This window comes from Beta vulgaris, chromosome 2 (genome assembly GCF_026745355.1).
Source record: "Beta vulgaris subsp. vulgaris cultivar EL10 chromosome 2, EL10.2, whole genome shotgun sequence".
In the NCBI taxonomy this organism is placed as follows: Eukaryota; Viridiplantae; Streptophyta; class Magnoliopsida; order Caryophyllales; family Amaranthaceae; genus Beta; species Beta vulgaris.
Genome location: NC_079203.1, coordinates 50,941,611 through 50,967,347, shown reverse-complemented (window position 1 = coordinate 50,967,347; position 25,737 = coordinate 50,941,611). Strand labels below are relative to the sequence as shown.

Sequence of the window (25,737 nt, the reverse complement as noted above, 5' to 3'; positions counted from 1 at the left end):
AATCCTCTAGAGTTTTAATAAAACTTTATAAAGTAGAGTTTTATCTGAACCATAAATTCTAAAAGTAAAGGCTCATATTGGTGAAAAGGAAAAAATTAGGAGGTGGACATTTGATGAGAAAATAGGGTATTTATTTATGGAAAGATAATATAAGAGCCATTAAGTTTTTTATACAATAATTGATATTGTTAAAATCCTACTTTGTATAGTTATTTAGAACTCTAAAAGATATAAACACTTCAATGTTAAGCAAAACAAAACCGACCGAAATATTAATTATTACCTTCCCATCAAAAAGAAATAGACAATAATGATAGCCAGATTTTATGTTTCCTTAAATCTTAATGCTGCACGATCAATTAGATGAGATATCTTTCCATAAAAAGGTTACCAAATTTTTAGAAAGTGTAAACCAACTTCAACTCGGAAGACTACCTTTAATATTTGATGAGCACCTAGTCCTATAAATACCCAACTGATCATACATTAAATTTCATTGCAAAGCAAAAGAAACACAAATTAAAGACACTAAAGCATGGCAGTTCCATTCCATATTCCTTCGTTGCCGAAACCACAAAACCAGTACAACTTTCACGTAGATAATACCAACACCCCTTATACTCACCCACGGCTCCCCAAATACGGCTCAAGGACGATCCACCCGGCCACGGCTTTCGATCCTCTTGAGTTCGCCTTCAAACCCTTTGGTGCACCAGTATCTCCTAGTAAACCTGCTCCGATTGAATCCACGCCCTTCAAGTTTATCGAAACGGTCGATGATTTGTGTTACTTGGCCACCAAGTTAAGTGAGTCGAGCGAGTTTGCTGTTGATTTGGAGCATAACGTTTACCGTTCTTTCCAAGGAATGACTTGTTTAATGCAAATTTCTACTCGGAGGGAGGATTTTGTGGTTGATACTTTGAAGTTGAGGGAGCATATAGGAGATTACCTAGGTGAGTTTTTCCAAGAGGCTAGTAAAAGGAAAGTTATGCATGGAGCAAGTAACGACGTACTCTGGCTTCAAAGAGATTTTGGTATTTACGTGTGTAATCTTTTTGATACTATGCAAGCGTCAAGGGTCATGAAATTAGAGAGAAATTCACTCGATTTTCTTCTCAAGTATTATTGTGGTGTGACGGCTAATAAAGAATACCAAACCTCAGATTGGAGATTACGCCCTTTGCCTTGTACCATGCTTAAATATGCCCGGGATGATACACACTATCTGCTTTACATCTATGATATGATGTTCAAAAACCTAAATTCTGAAAATGCGCAAAACGAATATGAATATGATAATCCATTGGGCCAGGTTTACTTCAAAAGTTATGAAGTATGCACTCAGTTATACAAGAAGGAATTGTTTAACTACGAGACATCTTATCTCAACTTATACGGGTTATCAGAGGCTAATTTGGATGCCAAACAACTCGAAATTGTTGCAATGCTTTGTGAATGGAGGGACAGAATTGCAAGAAAAGAAGATGAAAGTACTGGCTATGTTTTGCCTAATAAATTGATCTTGGAAATTGCTCGAAAATTACCATCGACTCAGGAAGATTTCTTGGAACTAGTGGGGTATAATAACAACTATATCATTAGATATGCTGCTCGAATAGTTGAAGCTATTAGAGTTTTGTTTCATCGTAGAGGTGATTGTGTTATGTTTCAAGATGTGGCAAAAAAACTGAAGAACAAGGTTCCTGTATCTGAAGTTGCTGCGACAATAATTCAACAAAAAGAAAGGTGCAATTCTCAAGTTGTAAAAAGATTTCCAGCAGGACATTTGATGGCGATGAATTCCAATTATAGGCTTTTTTTTAATACGCGTGTTTGTTTTCAGCCAACTTTTGCAGTGCCATGTTATGCCTATCAAGTTGTTCCGGTTGTTCCCGGCTATGTAATGTATTAACTTTGCATATTCTCATGAAATTTGTTGTCAAAGATACTCAATTTCCTTGGAAATTTTGATTTCTTTTCCAATAGTATAAATGAAAGGATAACATTCTTGTTTCGCGCACATATCTGGTTGTTACTTCTTAGTTTCTGTTGATGACTATCAATGATTGTGCTCAGTCCTCTAAAATATTCTATCCCTCAAATTTTGTAATTCAGCTGAAAGTTAAACAACATCCTCTTACTTAATTGATTATTATTGTCTATTATCCTCAAACAACAACAAAAAAATGACTAATTATGCCTCTTAGTTAAGCACTGCTTTTAGATTGAACAGATTGTGACAAAGTTTAGGCAAAATACTGTTTCACTCTTAACTGATTACTGCTTACTACCCAAGTTTTTTCGATTTCTCATTTTCATTAAGCTAAGGTACATATGTTTCAAATGTGATTCTATATGAACTTTTATGAGCACACGAATTTTCGGCTAAAGGTACTTGGAAGACCATTGGGATGTTTAGCTCTAAGATGATCTTTTAGAAATGGTGACATTTCAAGCATTTGGTTGGAAAGGTTTGAAAAGAGAAGACAGAGTAATGAGAAGACACTGAGAAAGGGAATGATGAAGCTGACTTAAAAGACTTGTATGGTAGCTGTTCTTGTGTGTCATTTATTTTTGTGCTTGATTGCTTCAGGTTGTCTTCATTTGATCAGTTTCAGTAGTAAGTAAAAAGCTCATGGTGATTATCAACTTTTTTTCTGAGTTGATAATCAATTTTTGCGTTTGATTTGTGCTCATATTTTTCTAGTTGAACCAATATATTGGGCTTATATTTTTGTTAGCTTTTGGGTTTGTTTAATTGTGTTGATATCATGGTGATATCAACTCATGGTAATAGCTTAAGATGCGTTTTTTCATGTGCAAATCATGAACTTGGATGACTTCTTAATTGTTATGTTTTAGCTTATTTGAAATCGTATGAATCAATATATACATCCTGTTTTCAAAATCAATATAGTGCAACAACTGTAACAAGATGTAAAATTTGGTTCCTAATTTGTGCTAATTAATTGTCCACTCGATTACTCATTTCATAGGAATTTGAGCTTTTAGGTCCCAATTAGAGTTAAGTTTTGTACCTATTGAACTCCTGGAATAAATTGATCACTTGTTAAAGGAAGTTGGGAGAGATTTGTTGGCTAGGTACTTGAAGGTGAATTCCCTGTTTGCAAAATCAGGGATATGACATCAAAAATCAAGATGGACTATAAATTATGAAATATAAATGAGAGTATCTTGCATGTACTTGTAATTGTTGAATATGCACAATGCAGACACCAGATAAATAGAAGTTTGACGCAGTCGGAATCAATGGAGAAAAGCAAGCGCAATTGTCGAATCAAGAACACACAGATTTACAAGCGATAAATCTGTAAAACTCCGGAATCCACCAGAAAAGAGTATAAACTCTGTGATATTATTAAAAGTCAAAAACTGTCTCCAAACATTGACCAAATAATGTTTAAATATGTTAAACAAAACCCTAATACAAAATTAAGGAAATAATTAAATTCGGAAATTATTAAAAAGCTGATTTCGGGCCTTAAACAGACCCGAATGGCCTAAAACGCCTATAGATCACATTAATGTGAGTTTGACTCGTTGGGCCGTTCCGCTTCCGAAAAGGTATTGCAATAGGCAATCGGACTCCGTCAGCCCATTTTTCGCAAAACAGTTCAGGCTTTTTGTCGCAAATCCTTTTCGAACTTTTCCGCCAATCTGCCTACGTCAAAGTTTATTCAATGGTTGATGTTACTCTACTTTATAGAGTTATTTTACAACTCTAGAAGATCCAAACACGGAAGTTTGGTTGTGCATCGTGTACCGCTGCGTACAATGAAACTATACCAGAAGCAGACATGTTTAGATGGTTTTCCTGGTGATCAGGACATAAACCATATTTGCATTAACTGGAGGGAAGTACATAACCGATTGGGATAAACTTGCATTATAGGAATAGTTGAACAAAGTTTTATGTTTGTAAATTGTAAGCTTGTCTTTTTATTTAGTAACTTTATGTGCAATACTACACCTAGAGCTGGCCACGGGCCGTGCTGGGCCTGACCACGGGCCAGGCCCGCGGGCTGAAGTGGAATACGGGCCGGGCCAGGCCCGTGGCCCATCAAACTCGTGCCGGGCCGGGCTGAAATTGTGGGAAACTTGTCCATGGCCCGGCCCGGCCCACGGGCCTGGCGGGCCGGGCTCGTGCTCACCGCGGGCCTGGTCCAAAAATCACAGTTTTTGAAAAAAAAAAATTGCAAGGCCCACGGGCTCGTGCCGAAATCTAAAATCTCCAAACATGCAAGGCCCACGGCCCATGTTATGGCCAGCGGGCCGGGCTCGGGCAGCCCACGGGCCAGCCCGGCCCATGGCCACCTTTTCTACACCCATGAGAGCATGGGAATTACGCATACATCCTACTAGTAGTCTAGTACAACTCTATAAGATGTTGAAACATTAACTAATCATGCCTTTTTAATTAGATTAATGGCTCGCTATTATCTCAGAAAGCTTCTCAAAATAATCTAAAATATATCTTCGTTTCTTTGGTGAGTCCTTTTGACTATGTCATACTATATAAGAAAAATAATACTTTGGATTATGTTGCAAAGGTACCTCGAGATTCACGATTTTTTTAAATAATCAAAGGTTAGAAATATGAGTTTGTCTGGTAAGAGATCGCCTATTTTTAAAATTAAAATTAGGTAATGGTAAGTCCAATATTAAAAAGAGAATTAGCCCAATAGCGATTAGGTTAACTTATTTTGGTGACTAGTTTAATCCATTTAGTGACTAGATCTACTTTTATATTAAAATTAGGCCGTCTCTTTTAATAATTTTTGTAGAAATATTCTGAGAAAAATTAATGAAAGTTGTTATTATTCATCAAAATATAGTACTCATGACGAAATACTCCTTTGACAACTAACATAGAACAAGTGTTGAAGACTAACATTTTTTTTCCATGTTTCTTAACAAAAATGATTTTTTTATTCCAATAGCATGAAAGACTCCCACTTATTTTTTAAATATCATATAGCATATATAGTTGTTCGCAACTTCACACCATACCTATGAATTATGATAATACTACAATTTCTACGTTACCAACTGAAAGGGACTTTGCCACGCTTAACGTCCATTCAAAATTTATAATAGTATAGTACGAAAGAGAAAATGATAAACATTTATAGATTTTATACTCTTATTTTTATCCTCAACAAAGAAAATGTTCATCTGTCTTTTTTTTATTATTATTTATATATGAGCTATTTTTACAATACAAAATATATATATATATAAAAAGAGGGATTCGAACCTGTAAACTATCGATCACATCACCTTAATCTAAACCACTAGACTAAAGATATCTTTGATTAATGTTCATTTGTTAGTGGTGTTTAGTATTTGGGGAATTGAATTTTAACACTCGAAAATGTTCGAGCTACATACTTGTCAGGTTCAATACAATAAAGTTCAAGGTAAAATAAATTTGAGCTATTAGTCTAATTCAAATATGTCAAGCTAAAGGTATTTAGGAGTTATTAGTTTTGTTTAGGTTGGTCTCATGTTTTACTTGTTTTAATAATCAAAAGAAAATTATATATGTGTTTAACAGTTTATTAAAAGATTATGTACTTGTGTTTTTTTATAGAACAAGAACATGTGCTTGTTTTATTAAAGTAAAAACATGTACTTGCTGTGTCTTGGAGTACATGAGAGGGTGTAGAGGGGAGGAGAGGATGGTAAGATTTTCTCCTACCAACTATTTAGAAACACATTGTAGGATATCGAACCAACTAATTTGGAAACACAACATGGGATCTCTAATCAAAGGTATTGGACACAAGGATAGAGTACAACAACACGTTGTGCATTAATCACTTTAACATATAAATTCTAATGAATTCAAACAACCTCCTATAATCCTCGAATGTATCTCATGAGGTATGTTTCTCGAGTCTTAAAATTATTCGAAAGCATGCATATATTATAGCCTTTAATTTGGATATTTTTTTACAGTTTCTCAATTTTTTCGAGCCAAACAATAGTTTTTACCCGGAAATCAATCTGATAGTCTTGAAATGACTCAGCTCACGCATGTCTTCGCATTGCTTTGAAAAGTATTCCCGACTTATATTGATTATGTCTTTAGCGTTCAAATGTGAAATGGATCTAAATGCTACCCTATTTCCATTATTAGGCATGTGAATATTGTATAATTCCATGATGCATCGCATAGGGTTTGGTGCCTAAGCATCAGGAATGTCCAAAATTGCGTCTTTTTTAGAATTATTTCGAGTAAGAAAGTTACTGAGAAGTGAAGTTCTAAAGAGAAGTGTTTTCTTGAGTTTTTTTCCACTCAATTATTATTGAGCTTTAAATTTTATCCAATGTTGATTTACTTATTAGATTGATAAACGCATTATAACCATTCACCGAGAATTTCAACCCTTTTACACACATACATATAGTCATCAATAATCGAGTGGTTGGGTGAATCCAGAAACCTTTTTGCAATGTTTACTTTATTGAAGGTGTGATAACATCTATACTATATAGGTAGAATTCTGGTCTCTAGTCTCATTTATGGTATGGACTGCACCAAAATTCGTACTTAGCTTGGTGCTATTCTAGCTATAAATCGTTGTTGGTGGTGTTAGGTACACCTGCACGATATAGTTCATGGTATTGAAACCAATTTTACCTACTATAAATTTAAAAGGTGTAGTCTTTCACAAGACTCCACTACAAGGTGCTTGCCACATGAGAATGACATAACAACATGTCATACAATCAACATAATTTGGCTATGTCCAATTAGATCTACTATCTTTCCTCCCTTGAAAGTCTCATAAGAGAAAAAAAAAGTTGACAAGTCCTTAACCCAAAACATTTGATTTCATATTTCGTCAAGATAACGTGTTAAGTCTAGTTTTTTTTTTTAAAAAAAATTACAAATTAATACCTATAGTATAGCGACAAAAGGAAAAGTAATCTAGCTAAATTAATGATAATCATGAACATGAATACATGATACTATATCTCCATCACGAAAAAAGGATGCTATTGCTATCTAATCTTACTCCTCTATAATAGCATACCCAACTTGTCATCATCTATTACTAGCTTCAACAACCCATCAAAAATCCGTCAAAAAAAAAAACAACCCATCAAAAATAAAATCGCGCTATATATGTGTCATATAAGCTAAATTTTAGAAGTTTAGTATCCACAAAATTCACCTAAATTATCTAAAATATACTTCTATTTCTTTTCATATTTCAAGATTTTATGCTAACATACTATAATTATTGTACATTTTTCTCTAACTAAAAGCACGCATCGCATATATTTGAATCTCTATATAAAGTGAATAAAAATTCACAGTATATCTAGCACGAATGCAGCCAATACGCAGTAAAGAAATTGCAATTATTGACTACTAGTTTGCGTAGCCATCCGTCTCACTTCTTCCTATCTTATTAAATTACATATCTTTTAGTTCTGATTTTGATTTTGATCACTTGCTTAGTATAATTCTGATTCTGGATTTCTGGGTCTTTTTCTGGTCTACAATCTACATATTGCAGAAGTTTGCTAATTTCTGTGTTTTCTCCTGGGTTTTTTTGGGGGTCTTAATTAATCTATCCTTATCTTCTAATCTCAAAATTCAATGATGCATTAGTTTGTTTTGTTGCTAGCCATCACTCTCACTTGTGTAATTTATCGCTTTTTATTGAAGCTAAGCCTTTGAAATTTCAGAAAGCAACAATCGTTCAAAATTTTCTTGTAGTTTTACTCATCTTTCTTCCTTTTTTTCTTCATTTTCTTAAATTTTGATTTTGGGTCTTCAGTTTTTTTGGTTTATTTGCTGCAAAATCTGTTTGAATTCTAAATTCTGGGTTTTTCTCCTGTTATTTTTGGGTTGTTCCAAGTTGGTAACTTGGTAAGGAATCTAGCTAATATCAAAAACCCTAACTTTTCTCCCCGTTTTTTGTATTGTCATTTTCACACTTGAAATCCCAAAATCCCAGATACTTATTTTGCAAAAATTGGTAGCCAATCATAAATCTTTCTGTACAGGGTTTTTTGGGATCAAATAAGATTGGATAATCTCTCTTTTCCTCCATTAATTTTTGAAGTTTCAGAGGAAAAAAAAAAGAGATGACAATTGGTAAGATAGAGTCTAAAAGAGAGAGAAAATCAAAGAAAATGAAGCAAGTCCCAGATGAAAATGCCCCTTTATTGCCCACCAAAAGCCATGAAGAACCTGGGTTTGATGAGTTTAATGGGGCTTCATTTTCTGGGGCAGTTTTCAATTTGTCAACAACAATTATTGGTGCTGGAATTATGGCTTTGCCAGCTACTATGAAGATTCTGGGTCTTGGGCTTGGGCTTGTTATGATCATTGTTATGGCTTTAGTGACTGAAAGATCCATTGATATGTTGCTTAAGTTTAGCAGGGCAGGAAAATCTTCCTCTTATGGTGGTCTTATGGGGGATGCTTTCGGAAACGTCGGTCGAATTTTGCTGCAACTTGCTGTTTTAGTTAACAATGTTGGTGTACTTATAGTGTACATGATTATCATAGGTATATATGATTTGGGTGTTCATGTTGATTGACTTTAATTGTTTGGTTGGTTTAAAAGTTTTTTGATGTGTGATTTATTGATGGAGTTTACTTGGTTGACTGAATTTGTTTATACTATCTTTTGTCACAGAAATGATTTCTTATGATGATTCATGTTGGCCAACTCTAATCATTTTGGGACTAAGGCTTTGTTGTTGTTATTGTTATTGTTTTTGTTGACTGAATATGTTTGTGACTAAATATGGTTGCCTTTGTGTTGGTGTTCTTTGAAGGTGATGTGCTCTCTGGAACATCTTCCAGTGGAACTCATCATGCTGGTGTCTTGGAAGGTTGGTTTGGGGATCATTGGTGGAATGGCCGGCTCTTTGTTCTTCTGGTCACAACTCTTTGTGTGTTTGCTCCATTGGCTTGCTTCAAGCGTATTGGTGAGTTGTTGCTTCTATTGTCTGGTATTGATACTCGTACATTGTCGTTTCATAGACTTGTTAATCTCATACAAGAGATGCTTGGTTGCTTCACTGTACTTTATGTGATATGTCATTATATTACCACTTATAGTACTTAAAACAATTGAAGATAATCATGCTAGTGTTTAGACTATAAATTTAGATGGGAACACATCTTCAGCAAGAATTGTTGAGTTGAAGATTCTTTGTGCTGGTGTTTAGACTACGGTACTAATTTAGAACTTATTGTGCCAATTCTTGGTTTGCTGTAGGTAGGCTGTTTTTGTTGCCTGAAGATATAGGCAATAAAGACTCGGATTTTATAGTGAAAAGGGTTAGAACCATAAAGAACTACTGAAATTTGTAACTTAAGGCCTGTTGATTTTTTCTTGCTGAAATATATCTAGCTCCCTCCCATTCCCATTTTCTATCGATGACCATGATGAGTACTTATCAGTTGTGTTTGTGTTGCAGATTCCTTGAGATATACATCTGCATTGTCAGTGGCGCTGGCTGTTGTATTTCTTGTAATTATGGTGGGAATCTCAGTTATTAAGTTGATGAGTGGGCATGTGATGATGCCTAGATTGCTTCCTGACATTACTGATTTGAATTCAGTCTGGAAACTGTTCACTGTCGTACCTGTTCTTGTCACAGCGTATATTTGTCACTACAATGGTATGTCAACAGTCAAACTATTTTCTTGGTGTTTTCTCAACTTACAAAAAGCATAGATAATGTGGGATTTTCAATCCCATGAAATGGAAGTAGTCAATTTTCTCTTGACCTGCAGATTCTTTTCCCCGCATGTAGTCACTAAAATATAGTGTTTAGATTTTAGGAGAAACCTTCTTCTTTAAATGTTGTAACGCAAACAGGTTGCTGTCTTGTTTGAGACAATATTTGAACATGCAATCTCAATGACTTGAATCAGTCAATTTTCTCCAAATAGTAAGACTGGCAGTATAGCACATTCTTGTCACAGTATTATATTTCAATACAAAAAAGTATGTCAAGTTGCCAAGTACTCTTTGCTTGTTATTCTGTGGACTTTGAATAAATCAAGCAAGAGGCTGGTGCAGCATTTAGAAGGGGAAACTATCCTATAAGAAGTTACGAGACTCCAAGTTGCTTTAATATATTAAGATTACGTAGGGCATTTTGAACCAGCCAAGCAGCCAGTTATTCCAATTAAAATGCTTGCACTGCTGCACATGAAGTCTGCCCTGTGTGCCTATGCAGAGTAATAATGATTAAAAGCAGAAACATTCTGTATGATATTTACTAATATAAGTGAGAGATTTTGAATTCATCCATCTTTCTCCTGCACTAAAGGCACCGTCTTTGTTAATCATATGATGGCAACCTAGCATTACCCCCCTTTTTTGCTCATGTAATGGGATGTTCATGTAGAATGGATAGGCCAAGTCAAACAAGTTTTCTTCTCAAATTATTTGCTCATTTGCAATTATGTGCTTTGTCAACTTTGAATTTTGCAGTTCACTCAATAGACAATGAACTCGAAGACTCTACCCAAATAAGAGCTGTTGTACGAACAGCACTTGGTCTCTGTGCTTCTGTGTATGTAACAACAAGTTTTTTTGGTTTCCTTCTATTTGGTGATGGAACTCTGGATGATGTCCTGGCAAACTTTGATACTGACCTCGGAATACCCTTTGGTGGCGTGCTGAATGATGCTGTTCGTGTCAGCTATGCTGCACACTTGATGCTCGTTTTCCCCATTGTCTTTTACCCATTGAGGCTTAATATCGACGGCCTTCTCTTCCCCACTTCAGGTCCTCTGGTCAACAGCAACAAGAGATTTGCTCTGATTACCACGGTACTTATAGCTCTCATATTTCTGGGAGCAACTTTCATTCCCAGCATCTGGGATGCTTTCCAGTTCACTGGAGCAACTGCTGCTGTTTGTCTTGGGTTCATATTTCCTGCTTCAATTACCTTAAAGTGAGTACCTTTTTCACTAAATTCTTCAAGCATTCAAAAAAAATTAAGGCTAGTAAATTTCAAGAATTTATTTCGTTCGTGTTGAATTTATTTTGTTTATCATGACAGCTTTTTATTCATCCTTAGCTGCACAGATTCCACATAATACACAACTTCAAATGCACAATCCTGATTAAGTACATGCACTTTTTCCCATTGCTGTTAGTAGTCTCCTGCTTTTGAAATATTCTTTGCTAGTGCTGGAAAACAAGTACCTCTTAAGCTATGTTGGCTGGATGAGAAGCATTTTCCAAGGGAAACCACGGTTGTAAATTAATTTTCCTTTGTTTTGGTTCCTTGCAAGAAAAGCTTTAGAGAAAACACAACGTGAAAGTGAAGGGAGAGAATGGATGGGAAAAGCAAAGAGGGAGGGTTTGGAATAAGGCGGAAAATATGGCATTTGTCCTTGGGACTTCGGAGAACTACTTTCCAACCTTGAGAAAAATATTTTCCATCCTCTACCAACCAACCAAAGGGAAATGAAGAAATGACTTTACAAAAGTGTTCTCCTCCCAACCAAACACTCTCTTAATCCAATATTTAATTATTTTATCACCTTGCCATGGATGATCTTACCTCCATCATGGATTAACACGAACACTTTATGTTAAAATGATCAAAATGCAATGGGGACTATAGTTTTGGTTTCTTTGCTTGATTGGTTGCATTGTCTTGTGTGTGAGTTGCTTGATTGTCTTGCCTACAAAAATAGTTTCTTAGAACGCATGCATTCTACTTAATTTACATAATACTCATCTCTATCAAGTATCAAGCCAGATAGTCTAATCGTTTATGTGTGTTGTTGATATAGGGACCGCTATGCCATTTCCGTGAACAAGGAAAGATACTTGGCTATTGTGATGATTGTCCTTGCAGTGTTCTCAAATGCAGTGGCAATATATAGTGATGCCTATGCACTAATCAAGAAGAATTCTGTAACCAGTGAAATGTAGAAGGATACTTGATGATCCATTAAAGTTATCCGAGCTCTATGCAGAGCAAAGATTTTGTCCTGTTGCCGTGAAAGCATGGAGATCGCTCGTTCTTAGAAGACCGAGAGGTACAATAAGAGCGAATGTACCATGTCATGTAAACAGGGGGGATGCTCTCGGTGCAACTGCGTGTCATCGTATATCCTACCAGTAAATTGTTGTCATTTACTGATAGGATGTGTCTATATATATAGTTTTGCAAAATCAAAAATTTAAGGGAAAGTGGATTACAAAACTTTCCAGTTTCAGTCTTGATTGTAAGTGTAATTTAATATTCTACACTAATGGCATGCTTGTTGATATATAAGAAGCTGCCTTGGACTGGTTGCTGCTGATATGGTGGATCAACCAAGTACTATTTGTTCCTGTAGTATTATGTAATCTTTGCTTTTGAAGGTCTAAATATGTAATTTGTCAGGCTTCTTTCTCTCTCTTGCTTTCCCTACCCCCTTCCCCTCCTCTCTTTGCATGTGTATAATTTCCTTTTATATATTTTTTTTGGACCCCACTGGGAACCCCTTGGTAAGGAGAAAGATCATAATGGATCAGTACATTTTGCAGGTTAGCCAGCCCAATTACGCATGTCAATGCTTGAGAGTAGGGAATATAAGGGAATTTCTACTCTCAAGCACAAGTAGGTAGTGGGGTTAGTTCTATATTGATGTTCAAGTTTTTTTTAGATTGGTAAGATATATTGTCCTTTCGGAATTTCCCACAAGTCAACTCAACCCGGGTTAGCAGGATAGACACTTTGAGAGGAAACTCAAGTTTGGAAGGGAGAACCTGTATAATTTCAACTACCAGGCTAAATTTAGCTTGATATAATTACGCCACTTTATTTTGGAGTATTCTCTAAATATGTATTATTCTAATTATTTAACAATTTAAATATTGTTTTGGGTGACCATGAAAATCCATGGAGAACTGGAAAGGAACATATACTAGGTAGAGAAGTATCGCAATAGAGTGTCCCTTGCAAATTACATTAAACCTCATTATAATCGGGCATTTGTTTGCCGTGCCAAAAGAGTTGTAAACTTGTAATCGCATTCACAAAAGGATCCTTGTGTAAAGCATTAATTTTCAACGTAAAGTAGATACGCATAGTTATGTATTTTTGTCGCAAAAATGTGTTTTGCCTTCTTCTATTTCATAACTAATTATTCCTTCCGTTTATAAATAGACTTCTCATTTCTAATTTTGGCACAAGTATGAAAAATCTTCCAATTTTTTCTTCAATATATAAGAAAAAACGTAGTCATGTTGGGTCTCGTTTGATTTGTCTCATTATATGCATTACGAAAATTAAACTTTTATAATTTTTACTATTATGTAATTAAAGATATTAATAACACAAAATGTATATTGACAAACGTAAAGAGGAGAAATGAGAAGTCTATTTAAAAATGGAGGGAGTATTACCATCTTTGAAGCGGTAAATTGTAGTGAAAAATATTGAAAATTAATTGAAAGTGCATAATTGGTAATAAAGATGTTCATACATGCTATTCACATGGAACAAATATACATAAATAATACAAGGTCTTCTATTATCTAATACTTCACTTTATATATCCATCTTTTATAACTGAGTCCCTTAAAAAAAAGCTTACTGCTTAATTTGACTGAAATAAAAAGTTAACAGTGATATTAATAATTGAATGATGAAGAGATTTTGGGCATCTACGTGTTTGTGTTACTTGTGAAGGATATTTAATAATTTTTACGTCTCTTTTTAATAGTTATATTATTGTTTCGTTATAATGTTCTTATTTGCAAGTGAAGAGCCACCCTTCAATTCAAATATCAATTTATTAGATATCGAATATTTTCAATTTGTCAGCATCAGCAGAATCGTGGTCTACCACTGAATATAAAGTTCTACCCACCTCATGAGTCATGATCATTGAAAATTTAGAACTTTTATTGCAAACGTATGAATGCAGTACCATATTTTCTCGATATATCTTAAACTAATTTCCAAGATGCATGAAATGATAGGTATTCTTCCTTCTTTCTCAATGTATCAGACACGCGCAAATAAGTACATGCACCCAAGTGCATATAGAGCATGGTGCACCCTTCCTTAAACTACGTTTTATCATTTTTAGAGTCTATAATTTTTAAAAATTATTGTTATTTGTTTCCTTAAATTTTGCAAGTAAAGATTCCTTTTTCAAATTTAAATTTCAAAGGTATATGTTCTTTTACCTTAAGTGTAGATGTTCATTTACTATTTGTTCTTTTCATTATAACATTTGTTCTTTTATAATTATAGATTTACACGTTCTTTAATTTTAAGCCGTGTGTTCTTTTTTAAAGTAGAAAAGTTGTTGAAAAAAGTTCGTGTTCTTTTATATTAATTGTATGTTCTTTTTGGGTGCACAATGAACATTGTGCACCCTAGTCCATAATCCACGCTTTGACAGACACGCATTAGGACTACTACTCACTCCGTTTTATAATATAGTGCATGCTTCTCTCTCTTGAGAGTAAACTTTAAAATTTTTCATCAAATATTCTCACTTGTATATATATATATATATATATATATATATAAACATGTTCATGTGAGATCTTGTTAGAACCACCTCAATGAATAATTTAATAATATCAACTTTTTAGTTTTTTGTCGATAAGGAATTGAAGATATCATAAGTCAAATGTTTATTTTGGAGACCGTGTAAAAAAAACAAGCACCATGGAACGGAGGGAGTATTTAGAATCTGGGGATATCAATGAGCCCATTTCACATAACTCTGCTCGGTCAGCTTAACCCAACCTCTGGTCCAAAGTCGTGTAAGACCCTAGATGTGCTCCGTAAATCTTGACTACACCTCAGGGACCGGGGTCCAACCCAAGAGGTGCTCGGTAAACTTGACCAATACTCGAGGTCCAGGGTTCAGAGGAAGGGTGTAGCATTAGGCTACCACCGGTTGCTCATAGTATAAGCCTCGTTTGATGTTAATGCTACACAGAAATCGGAAATTCCAATCTTTTCGTCAAAAATTACTGTTGAAGAAAGCAAACTGTAAATACAGACATATCTATAGCATATTCCTAAGAAAGAACACCTTAATATATCAACTGTTTATGAAACATTATATATTTGAAATGCTATAGAAGTACAGATGAAAAAAAGAGGACTGAGCTCAATTAACCAATCCTCAAGTGGAGAAATCAAAATTAGAATATTTGACCTGTCCACTAAATAACACTAAGAATCTGAAGAACCCCCATCTACATTGTTTCTTAAGCCAAAGGTTGTCCCATTTTATAAACGAAAATTCAATAGATTTTACAGTTTACCTGGCTGTACAAAGTCCCAAAAATTTTGACGAAACATGTTTTGCCTTTAAGCAACTCTCTCTTCGGCTCTCAACTCTTCATCCGCCTTCATATCATCAATTACGCTATCTTCTTCGTCTTGCACTTCAGAATCTCTATTTTCTTGCTCATCTGTTTCTAAGGGTATATAGCTTGCAGATTTATCTGGAGATTGTGCTTCAAAAATGGAACTCCTTTCAATAGCAGCAGCTGCTGGAGAATGTGCTTTGTCATCATATCTGGAGCTTTCACCAGAAAGTTCATGTGATGACTTACTAGGAGAAGAATGACATTCTTTGTGGCTTGATATGGACTGAGAATTATGATGTTCTGTTTTATCCTCAGACTGAACTTCAGCATTTCGGGTCGCTTTGAGAGCAGAAGAACTTTCTCCACTACTTCGGCTAGAACTAGGAATAATTGAATTTACCCATGAAAATTGTAAAGCAAATCCATTCCAAGATTTACCATTCAGGAAAGCCCTTTCAGCTGAAGGACGAGTTGCAAAGCTTACACGAGCAGAACAGTTCTTCATTGCCTCAGAAGTATTTTGGCCCTTTGGAATCTCTTCATCACCAGCATCTTCTACGTCCACATTAGATACAGCACCAAATAATGAAAAGTGATCCCTTAAAGCAACAGCCTGGTACACATAAGGAAACCACTGTTATTGCTAAGCTCTATTGGAAAAAAAAAAAAAAAAAAGAAGCTGAAATCTTAGAATACAGGTACAGAAAATAGCACAAATTGGAGGGTGCAAAATAAGTGTACCTAACATCATTTACGAATTAATGAAAAACATGCAAACGCATGTTAGGTTCAACTCATGGAGGTAAAGGAATAATCCCAACAAAATTTACCTTTATTAGGTGTTTTAGAAAGGAAACACTTCTAAGAGTGAAATCGAGAGGGATAACATAGTGTGTTACATGGGGTTGAGGGTAAAATATGAGTAAAAATAGTTACCTTCAAGATACGGAAACAATTACCCCGCCCCTCATACCAAACAACAAATAAAGTAAATGGTTCCTGTTCCATTTCACACACTTAAAAACACACATTCCAAACAAGCTCTAAAAGCAGCCATGGGTGAGATCCTAAGTAGAGATACTAAATAAATGAATAAAAATTGAGCAACACATAAAAGTCCCCAAACTAAAGTAACATATAAATATTAATCTATAGAAAAACCCATTAAAAGAAATGTCAATCAACGTGAAATGTGGAGCCATAAATCGTGTCCATAGTGAACGAAAGGTATATGCAGTGGCAACCCAAACTTCTAAAGATTGGAAGGATTAAGAGTTATCCTTATTATACGTGGCAATACCACATAGGTAAAGCATATGTATAACACCCAAGATAAAGCATATTACCAGCAACAGTGTAAACAAAGCCAGCATAGACAGGCCCAAAAACTCATGCAACATTTATGGATCAGGAGCAAGAGTATGAATTATTCGCCATTTAGACACTATACAGCAATAATGGTAAATGATGCTCTTAAATGAATTCTTAAACCAGAAGTCATTTAGCTGAACCTTCAATGACTCTTTGTGAAGGAAACTCAATAAAGGATGCATAAGTTTGTAATCTTGTAATCTTAGGACCTACCAGCATATTAAACGTACAGGAATATGCAAAACAACAGATAACAGCACAAGCTTTCTCTAGATAGAGTGAGGGAGGCAGTACTCACATTCGCCAAACCGCATGGTAAAGGTGCATTAATTCTAAATGTTGTCGGCCGGTTATCCAATTTATATCTATTCATAGGAGAATGCATTGCAGAGATTGCCATCGGACGAACTGTCTGCTTCAAGTTTGGAAGATCCTGCAGCATACCAGCGGGATACGGTCTGGATTTCTGGAATACAAGTTCCTCCCTATTTACCATCTTGTCTGACAACACGTCAGCCTGCGATATTGGTCCAGAGACATCAGCCTTTGCGGACTTTGAGTCTGCAACTTTCACTACATCAGTTGATGTCTCCACTTTTTGCTTCTTCGCAACTTGCTCAGCTGATACTTCACCCTTGACTTTTGGAGACTGCAAAAATGACTTTTTGATATAAGATACTTCATATTTGCTCTATTTTAAAACCACAAAAAATGGAAAAAAAAAAACTGTTTTGCATTCTCAACTCCTCAGATATATACATCAAATGACACATTCACCCACCACGACTTTTACTAGTAACCTTCTTTGCAAAAGGAATATCAACCCCAGATTTATCCATCAAAAATTTGAAATAGGCTCCATTCATGCAATTAGCATGACTGCCTATGGACTCATATTTAGAACAAGATTTGCCGGTTTGAATTGACATCCCAACAGGTTCTTATACGTAATATGTAGCCTTTGTGGTCAGGCACCAGCAAAAGCTAGTGAGCCCAGAACTTCCCACCAATCTCCAGCGAGATTACCAAAGGCGTCTTAAATCCGTTCAAGCATGAATCATTCAAGTGCGAAATTAAGGCCGTTGTCAGAGTCAAGGGCAATTTATTTTGGTCCAATGAAGCACTCCGATACCAGGAGTCAAATTTCACAGCTTAAGATTCCAAAATTCCAATTTATTGCCCTCTCTAGTCTTGTACAAATTCACAAATTCAACCAAATCTAATTAATATCACATGCATAAAAAGAGTACTATATAGTAGCAAATTAAACACGACCTGTGAGTGTCACTTGTGGGCCTGTGGCATTCATGTCCAGTCCCAAGCCCAGGTAAAAAAAGAGGCTTGAGGTAGGTATGTGGTGGCCACCACTATAATTTAGTCACACATCATAACATGAATAGACATAATTTTGGGACTAAGACTTTGTTGCTGTTGTTTGTTATAGTAGGAAATTAGCAATTACTCATGTTCCAAATTGGAACATCATATATTTATGTTGCACGTGAATGGAGTGACCTAACATGCACAAAACACGACTTTTGCAGTTCATCCTGAGGGAGGTATCATAAAGCAACATTCTAACAGAATCAAGGGAAATATAATGAAGAATTAGAGAGCTAGAATTACCTGTTTTGCAAGTTTATCCAACTGACGGCGAAATTCACTCCGCTTCTGTTCCAGCATCTCCTGCTTTTTACGCAGCTCCTCTTTCAAATGTTCCAAATTTTCCATATTTTTCTGTGCTGGTGGTGTCCCCTTGGGACTATTTGCGGCAAAAGGTTTAAAGTCATTGGCAACTGCCACAAAGCTATCAGAAGATTTAGGCACAACCACCTTCTTACCAGCATGTTGGACATTTCCTCTATTCACAACAGCCAGATGAGGTGAACCTGAAGCAGCTGGCACGCCTTGGTGCATTATCGCATTGTTACCGCTGTTTGTGCCGCCCTCTTCAGCTATGCTATCTCTATTTGCCCACCATAACTTAATGAAACGGCTGCCCATTACAGCATCAGGTGCCTTCAGGGCTCTCTCTGCCTCTTCTCTTTTGGAGAACTGCACAAAAGCTCGTTCACTATTTGCTGGGATGTATATATCAATCACTTCTCCAAATTTTTTAAAATGAGAGAGAAGGTTTTCTTTCTTGTTGTCTTTCAGTGGAATGCAATTGACAAATAAAGTGCGTTGGGCCTTTTGTGATGGTTTCCTAACATAAGCACCTGCATCATTTTGCAGTTTAGAAGTTGAACCTGTCACTTTCGTGCCAAATGGTCCTCCGTTGCTTTGCTTTCCAAGAATAGAAGTTCCTTGTGTGCCACTTGATACCTCACGAATCTCTTTTGAATTATTTTCAGGAAACTCTGACAAAAGTGATTTAGAGTCACTTTTCTCTTTCACTTCCAGCTTATTCTTTGAGTTTTTAAGTCGCCCCCACACAGATGAACTTGTGCTTTGTGAACCAATTGCTGCCCCACTACTACGGATTAGACGATCAGAAAGGTCAGCATCTATAAAGGGTTCAGATTCAGCGAAGTGAGGTGGTTGCAATGCAAGCAATGAAGTTGATGTTTCATTGCCATCATTATTCCACAATGGCTGATCAGGGTCGTACACATCAGCTCCACTAGCATTAGAAGCAACAGCCAAGCTATCGTCATCAACAGCAGATTTGCTTGTTCTACTTTGTGAACCTCGGCTATTCATCAATGTACCTGAAGAGACACCAACTGGTGGCATGAACCCACTTCCACCAGATGTACCCAGCACATGTGCACTTGAGATTGATACCGGAAGGTTGAACTGTGATAAGCTCTGCAAATCAGAAGGAAGAGATTTAGAAGCTGTAAACCAAATAAATAAACAGAAACCGATCAATCTTTTTCTCGGTGGCAAAACAAGTTTGAAGTTAAAATATGCAGATAGATTATAGTATTATTAAACTGTACGTTGCACAGAACAAGTACAGATGCTGTAAAACCACATATACTAGGAAGTAGGAACCCAAGGGTGAGAACATTTAAGACTACAAATATTGAATTTAACTTTAAACTAAAAAATTAGCTAAGCCGCCAAGTCAACCTGTGCAGTACAATCTGATAAGAAGGTTCTTCTGCAATCATTAATGCAAAATAACATGCTGTAATAAAAATTGATAACCAATTCCATATCCGAGGAAAACCTTGCTTCATGGTTCAATTTTTATATCTTTTAGAAAATGTCACACTAAGCCACATGAATTCCCTTCCAGTAACTCAGCAAGCCCCAGAAAAAGGGGAAGCTATATACCAAAAGTTTCATCGCAAGGTACAAGATGAATAGAAGTACAACTTGGGAAGAACAAATAGCATTATATTTAGAAAATCATTCACCACAAACTCGTAAGAAAAAGACCATAGAAACTACTAGAAAGTGGAATCATGAAAAAAGAAAAAGTTAAATAAAGACAAATAAGGAAAAAAATAAAAGAAAAAAAGGGAAAGGTTATATTGCAAACCTTCATCCTGCACATCTAGCATTTATACCAACTAGATCTCCGGAGAAATCACAAATAAATTCCAAAGCAGCTACATGCTACTTTGAAAAAAAGGAAAAGTGCTATAAGCACCGGAGCCCACCCATCCTTAGCACCAACTAAGATAGGAGAAACAAATAAGTACCTCAGGTCCTTAGCTCAAATCAGCCAGGTAGGACAACAGTCTATATTGATGAAATACGTTATTAAGTTACAAATATGAAGTAACTGATTGCATCACAAAGAAGCAAATTATTTGGTTGTTGCTGCAGAGTTCAATGTACACATACCTGCACATCTTCAACAACAATTCGATTGACACCATGCTCCATTGGGCACATATCACCTCTCAAACAAAATCCACGCTCTTCGAAGTCCCTACAGCGTTGACGATGGATACCAATGTTCAGAGAAGGATTCAGCTGCGGTCTGAGGATTCCTGGCATCCCAAGCGGATTAATCGCCTCTATCGCACCATTTGGAATTGCAGGAAGTAGTCCAAAACCACTCCAAGGCGAACTTTGTGCATTTGGAACATTAGGCAACCCTCTTCCTGTAAACATACCCGGTTGTATAGGACCTGGATGAGCCATTTGGGAAGCAACATCAACAGAGCCAAACCGTAAATCACGTTGGAAATCTCTACCTCTTCCTCTGCCAGATCCATGCTCTCCAGGAAACCGAGAGAAATTTACTCCAGGTGGCCGCCTCTTCTCAAACTTCATGAAGTCCCTGCCTAGATTATAGTGAGATTGGGGATCACTCTGCCCATTTTCAAATGTCCTGTTACGCTTTCTGTACGGTTGTGTCAAAGCTTGTTCTGACGGATCTCTCTCCGAGGACTGAGACCTAGTCTCCCGTCTACGATGCTTATGGTTGCGATCATCATCATCATCATCACTAATTTCCTTCTCGTCTGGATCACTGACACAATCAAGGGACGAAAGACCACTAGGTTTTAGGGATGAACTTTTCAGCTCCATACTCATCCAAAATTTAGTATTTCAGCTTCTGTTTTCTGTGTGTCTGGAAAGTTTAAACTGTTAGATAACACATTAATCACAAAACTACTTGAAATGCACAGACAGCTAGACACACTAGAAAATTGAAAAGAGCAATAAGAACCAGATGTGGGCACAGCAGACAGCCAATAAAGCATAAGGATAAGATTAACAAAAGAAATACACAAATCTTATTCACCTGTTTGATCTAATATGAAAACCCAGCATCCAAGTTATGATCCACTATTTCTTAACACTATCATTACTACACATTGAAATTGGACAAAAAAGAGTACCATATCTATTTTACTCAACCTGTTAGCCAACAAAAGAAAACCCTAGACATGATTGAAATAGGAGATAAATGGTAAAAGAAAAATAAAAGTATATTGTAACTTAAGCGCACGGCCATTCACTTTTCGCAGAGAACCTTACACAAACAAAAGAAGTCTAACAACTAAAGAGAAAGCATCTAAATCATACATTTAAAGATCAGATCTCCAACAATATCAACTAGCAAGGTGGGAAGCAGTGTACTTTGGGAAGGTTGTTATTATCGGTGTATACTTTCATCCCAGATTCTTTATCATAACAAGTATCTATCACCCTTACAATAGTACACAGACAAAGTATGAATATACTAATGGAAACTAAAACAAAGAATCCTATCTTGTGACAATCATAGCACAGCAAAATAAACCAAAAAAAAAATACTACTCCATCCATAATGCCCATTCATAATCAAGCTCTCTTAACCAATATATGCCCTTCATCAGCTAAAATACACATATCTGAAGTCTGAACATCCCAGCAGTGCACTTAAACATACCAAAATGATTATTGTTCCAGAATAACACTTAATCTCTGATAAGCAAAGATGATCAGGAATAAAGGGATCCAAAAAAAAAAGAAGAAGGCATCACAACTATAAACTTCTAATATGCTCGTGAGAGATGAAGAGATTCTAGCATGCGGAACCAGAATGTAATCAAGAAAATAAAGTTACCAAGCTAATACTTTTGCACAAACTGGTCCTCTTCAACAAGCTATCCTCCAAGAGAAACTATGCCTTAATTTCTCACAGATGGCTTTAGTGAAGGAACAAAGAATTGCAATATAAGTGTTCCTCTATTAGAAAAACTATACACTATCATCACCAAATTAGATAATAAGAAATATAGATACTGATTACTGAAATTACCACGGGATAATCAAAGTAGATAATTGAAATTTTACGTTCTCAAGCATTTGACAATCTAATTAACTTCCTCTATGTAGGTACTTGCTCATATTCGGACAAAAAGGAATGAGCTAATTAACAAGTGGATGATAAAACATTAGCTTGAAGAGAATATCTTACGTAGTCAAATCTTGAAAGCCTATATAACATCCTGGTGCAATATAAGGCAACTTTGAGCTAGTAAGAAAGGGAAACTTCACTCCTCATAGTATATTGACTATTAACAGCTTGTAATAGGGGGGAAATACCTTGTTCAAAGGATGCTTTATTTGGGGAAAGAGAAGACAATCACAAAACATAAAAGTCCATCACCAAACTGCTAGATCTCTGTGCTAGTAAGTCTCTGATATTTGAGACAAAAGTATAAGCTAACCTTTCACAAATCATAAACCAGAATCCAAGAAAACTCTCTCTTAGAGGACGGCAAGCAAAAAGCAAACACTTCAGGCGTCCCTTTATATTCCAAGCCTATGCAGTAATTTAGTGAGCTTATTGCTCAGTAACCAAAATTTGTAAAAAGAACTGATATATTGGTCTTTGATTAGTCTGCGCTAGCACTACATGGTGACTACAGGCTGCGTAAATGAATTTGGCAGTATAAGGCAACTAAGCTGGACAAACAATCCACTGGCACTGGCAGAGATTCGTACTGCAAAATAAAAATTGTAGTTCATGAAAAAGAACTCCCTTTCCACTATCATAACTTCCATATGACAAACGGTAACTGAAAAGACATCCAATGATATCGAAAGTTCAACGCTGCAGATATTCGATGCTGAATCCAGCTAATCTAGTTTCAGTTCTAGGCTTCTAACTACTTTTTATAATTTATCTTATGCTGAGAGGGGAAACACAACTAGCTAAAATCAACAGCTGATGCTCCATCAAACATAATAGCACTAACAACATAGTTTTACATGCAAGGTTCGGAAAAAAAAAAAAAAAAAAAAAAACTATGGCCTATCAAAAAGATTGCTAATCAACTATTTTACCATATTATTAGTCACTTTAAGCCTAAAGTATCTTGGCATAATATAATACCAAAGTAACTTATAAGTTAATTAGTTATGAATACCAACATAACACTCTTATCATCTACATATGTGGCTGTAGAAGCCCCTTAATTGAAGGGTAGTACTCATGCTCACATTCTCTAACGGTTGGCATCTTGTTGAAGTTTCCGCATTTCCCTAATTTTGAGAAATTCTATTTCCTCATTTTCGCACTTTCCTATTTTCACGCAACACAGCTCACATTCTTAAAGTGACTGTGTCATGCAAACCCACCACATTACACTTGCTAACCCCCATCCTTACCCCACCGTAGCACTCGCTCACTCGTCTCATCAGAGACATCATCCACCCACCATAATACACTTGCTAACCCTCATCCTCAACCCACCATAGGACCCGCTCTCGCCCGTCATATCAGAAACATCATCCGCCCACAATGATTAAAACAATAAACAAAACACTATCCCTATCAAAACCAAGAAACGGGCAACAATGAGCATGTAAAAACACACCAAAAGCTTTGACATTGTTACGACGAACCGAAAATTCATTGCAGTATAATGACTTAACGATTCTATCTAAATAAACCAATCAATAACAAACAAAAGGCATATTCTACAACAATTCTTCGTGTTTTCTCCAAGTTCTCGCAATTAACAGTAAGTAAAATTACTACCAGATCCAAAAATCAAAAAGAAATAAATTAAATACTCACTTACCAACAAAAAATCAGCACTCAAACGGTCAAATCACTTCCAAAGAGCAATTAATCTGCAACGAACGAAAAATGGGCGAAGCAAGTGATAGTTAAATCTTCTTCAATACAAAAACCCTAATCTCCAATTTCATTTTACAGAAATTCAAACAAACCCTTATATAAGCGGCTCAAACTCCAGTAAATTTTCCAGAATAAAACCAAGAATTTAACAAAAAAAATTTTAAAAAAACCCTAAAAAATCTATAAATGCACGATTGTCGTCATTGTACGACGGAAACGCCACCGTTTGATTAGGCGAAGTGATGATAATGGGGATGGAAAAGGAGAGAGAGAATGACAGAGTGCGAAATTGAAGAAGATGATGAGTTTAGGTTTAGCTGGTTGTATAATTGTTCTTTTTTTCCGATTTTTTTTCTGTTTTTAATTTCTTTTTTGGTGCAATGGAGAGAAGGTTGTGTGATGTGTGGCCTTTTCTTTTTACAGAGTGTAACCAATTGAGCTTTGGTTCCCACTTCTTAGGCCCCCCGAGCTACATGCATTTTTTATTTTTTCATTGACTAAAACCAATCTTGTGAGTTGTGGCTAATCCATGCTAAATCAAGTCGGAGCTCAATGGTAAAGTTATTGTACATTCGAGGTTTTTTTGTTCAATTGAAGCTTTTAATAACCTTGAGTGTATTATACATATGGTATACTCGGGTGTATGATGAATGCACTCGTACTATTCGCGTTCATTCGTAATAAAAATTGTGGTGATTTTTATCTATTAATTGGGATTTTTTTGGGATTGGGAGTGTTAATCTTCTACATTCAATAAGATTGTGTTTTAAAAGACTATCGAATTTTCTAATAATAAAAAAAAAAGTGTTTGACCCTTATTAATTCAAGTAAATATGGAAGTGGATTTATTAAAAAGACATGTTTGTTTTACCAATAATAGATGATTGTCTTAAGCAAGTAAAACTTTTAGAATTTGAATTCGATTTTATTTTTAACAAATAAATGCCAAACGATAAGGTGAATTTCTAAACTGGATTCCTTTCCACACTCTCCTTTAATCGCAATGATGACATTAATAGAATTGAGTGACCAAGTAATAGTCAGAAAGTCTTTTTATTGGATGATCATGATACTTTCGAAAAATAAAAATTCTTGATCAATTGTTCAATAAGATACCAAAGTGGATGATTGACTCATTCCATACTAGAAATAATCACGGATCCTACGATAATACATATTCATATTTCTCAACGATATTGGTCAAAACAATTGGTTGAATTCCGTAACCATTTCATAGGAGTTCATTGTTATCTTCTTTTTCGTATAGCAAAAACCTGAATTAGACATTGATGTAAAATTGTAATTTCGAATACTAATTTTACACGTTTAAACAACTCCAATTTCAAACACTACATTGCAAAAGTTTATGGAAATTATTTTCCAATTTGGTAATTGATGTGATCCCACACATAATCATTTAAAAGTTATTGTCAACATGTTATATTCAGTATCAATGTAAAATTCCAATTT

The 25,737-nt window shown here is 35.7% G+C and overlaps 3 protein-coding genes across 6 annotated transcripts; 2 read left to right on the top strand and 1 right to left on the bottom strand.

Annotated features, from left to right (window-relative positions):
• The first annotated feature begins 437 nt into the window (after positions 1-437).
• LOC104883964 (protein RRP6-like 1) lies at positions 438-1,912 on the top strand. Its single transcript, XM_010668548.2, has one exon. The coding sequence runs from the start codon at positions 536-538 to the stop codon at positions 1,910-1,912; it is 1,377 nt and encodes a 458-aa protein (XP_010666850.1). The 5' UTR covers positions 438-535.
• A 5,370-nt stretch (positions 1,913-7,282) lies between these two features.
• LOC104907231 (amino acid transporter AVT6A) lies at positions 7,283-12,425 on the top strand. Its single transcript, XM_010696130.4, has 5 exons — positions 7,283-8,554; positions 8,827-8,979; positions 9,475-9,678; positions 10,500-10,965; positions 11,816-12,425. The coding sequence occupies exons 1-5, from the start codon at positions 8,128-8,130 to the stop codon at positions 11,955-11,957; spliced, it is 1,392 nt and encodes a 463-aa protein (XP_010694432.1). The 5' UTR covers positions 7,283-8,127; the 3' UTR covers positions 11,958-12,425.
• Positions 12,426-15,051: 2,626 nt separating this feature from the next.
• LOC104907242 (zinc finger CCCH domain-containing protein 41) lies at positions 15,052-24,888 on the bottom strand. Of its 4 annotated transcripts, none has more exons than XM_010696159.3 (6): positions 24,209-24,888; positions 20,882-21,261; positions 20,526-20,788; positions 18,351-19,535; positions 17,023-17,373; positions 15,052-15,966 (listed from the first exon to the last, which is right to left on the bottom strand). In XM_010696159.3, the coding sequence occupies exons 2-6, from the start codon at positions 21,222-21,224 to the stop codon at positions 15,352-15,354; spliced, it is 2,757 nt and encodes a 918-aa protein (XP_010694461.1). In that variant the 5' UTR covers positions 21,225-21,261; positions 24,209-24,888; the 3' UTR covers positions 15,052-15,351. The 4 variants fall into 4 exon arrangements, with proteins under 4 accessions (XP_010694461.1, XP_010694451.1, XP_010694443.1 ...); XM_010696149.3 differs by adding an exon at positions 21,720-21,843 and having other exon boundaries at positions 20,526-21,261; positions 24,209-24,887; XM_010696141.3 differs by having other exon boundaries at positions 20,526-21,261; positions 24,209-24,886.
• Positions 24,889-25,737: the final 849 nt, after the last annotated feature.

Bases quoted from the DNA above. Each gene is read 5' to 3' on its own strand.
- LOC104907242 (XM_010696149.3), bottom strand. From the start codon at position 21,224: ATGAGTATGGAGCTGAAAAGTTCATCCCTAAAACCTAGTGGTCTTTCG. The intron at 19,536-20,525 runs GTATGTGTACAT...TCTGATTTGCAG, and splicing joins TTGTTGTTGAAGATGTGCAG to AGCTTATCACAGTTCAACCT. The intron at 15,967-17,022 runs GTGAGTACTGCC...TATGTGTACCAG, and splicing joins TACCATGCGGTTTGGCGAAT to GCTGTTGCTTTAAGGGATCA.
- LOC104907231 (XM_010696130.4), top strand. From the start codon at position 8,128: ATGACAATTGGTAAGATAGAGTCTAAAAGAGAGAGAAAATCAAAGAAA. The intron at 8,555-8,826 runs GTATATATGATT...TGTTCTTTGAAG, and splicing joins AGTGTACATGATTATCATAG to GTGATGTGCTCTCTGGAACA. The intron at 8,980-9,474 runs GTGAGTTGTTGC...TTTGTGTTGCAG, and splicing joins GGCTTGCTTCAAGCGTATTG to ATTCCTTGAGATATACATCT.
- LOC104883964 (XM_010668548.2), top strand. From the start codon at position 536: ATGGCAGTTCCATTCCATATTCCTTCGTTGCCGAAACCACAAAACCAG.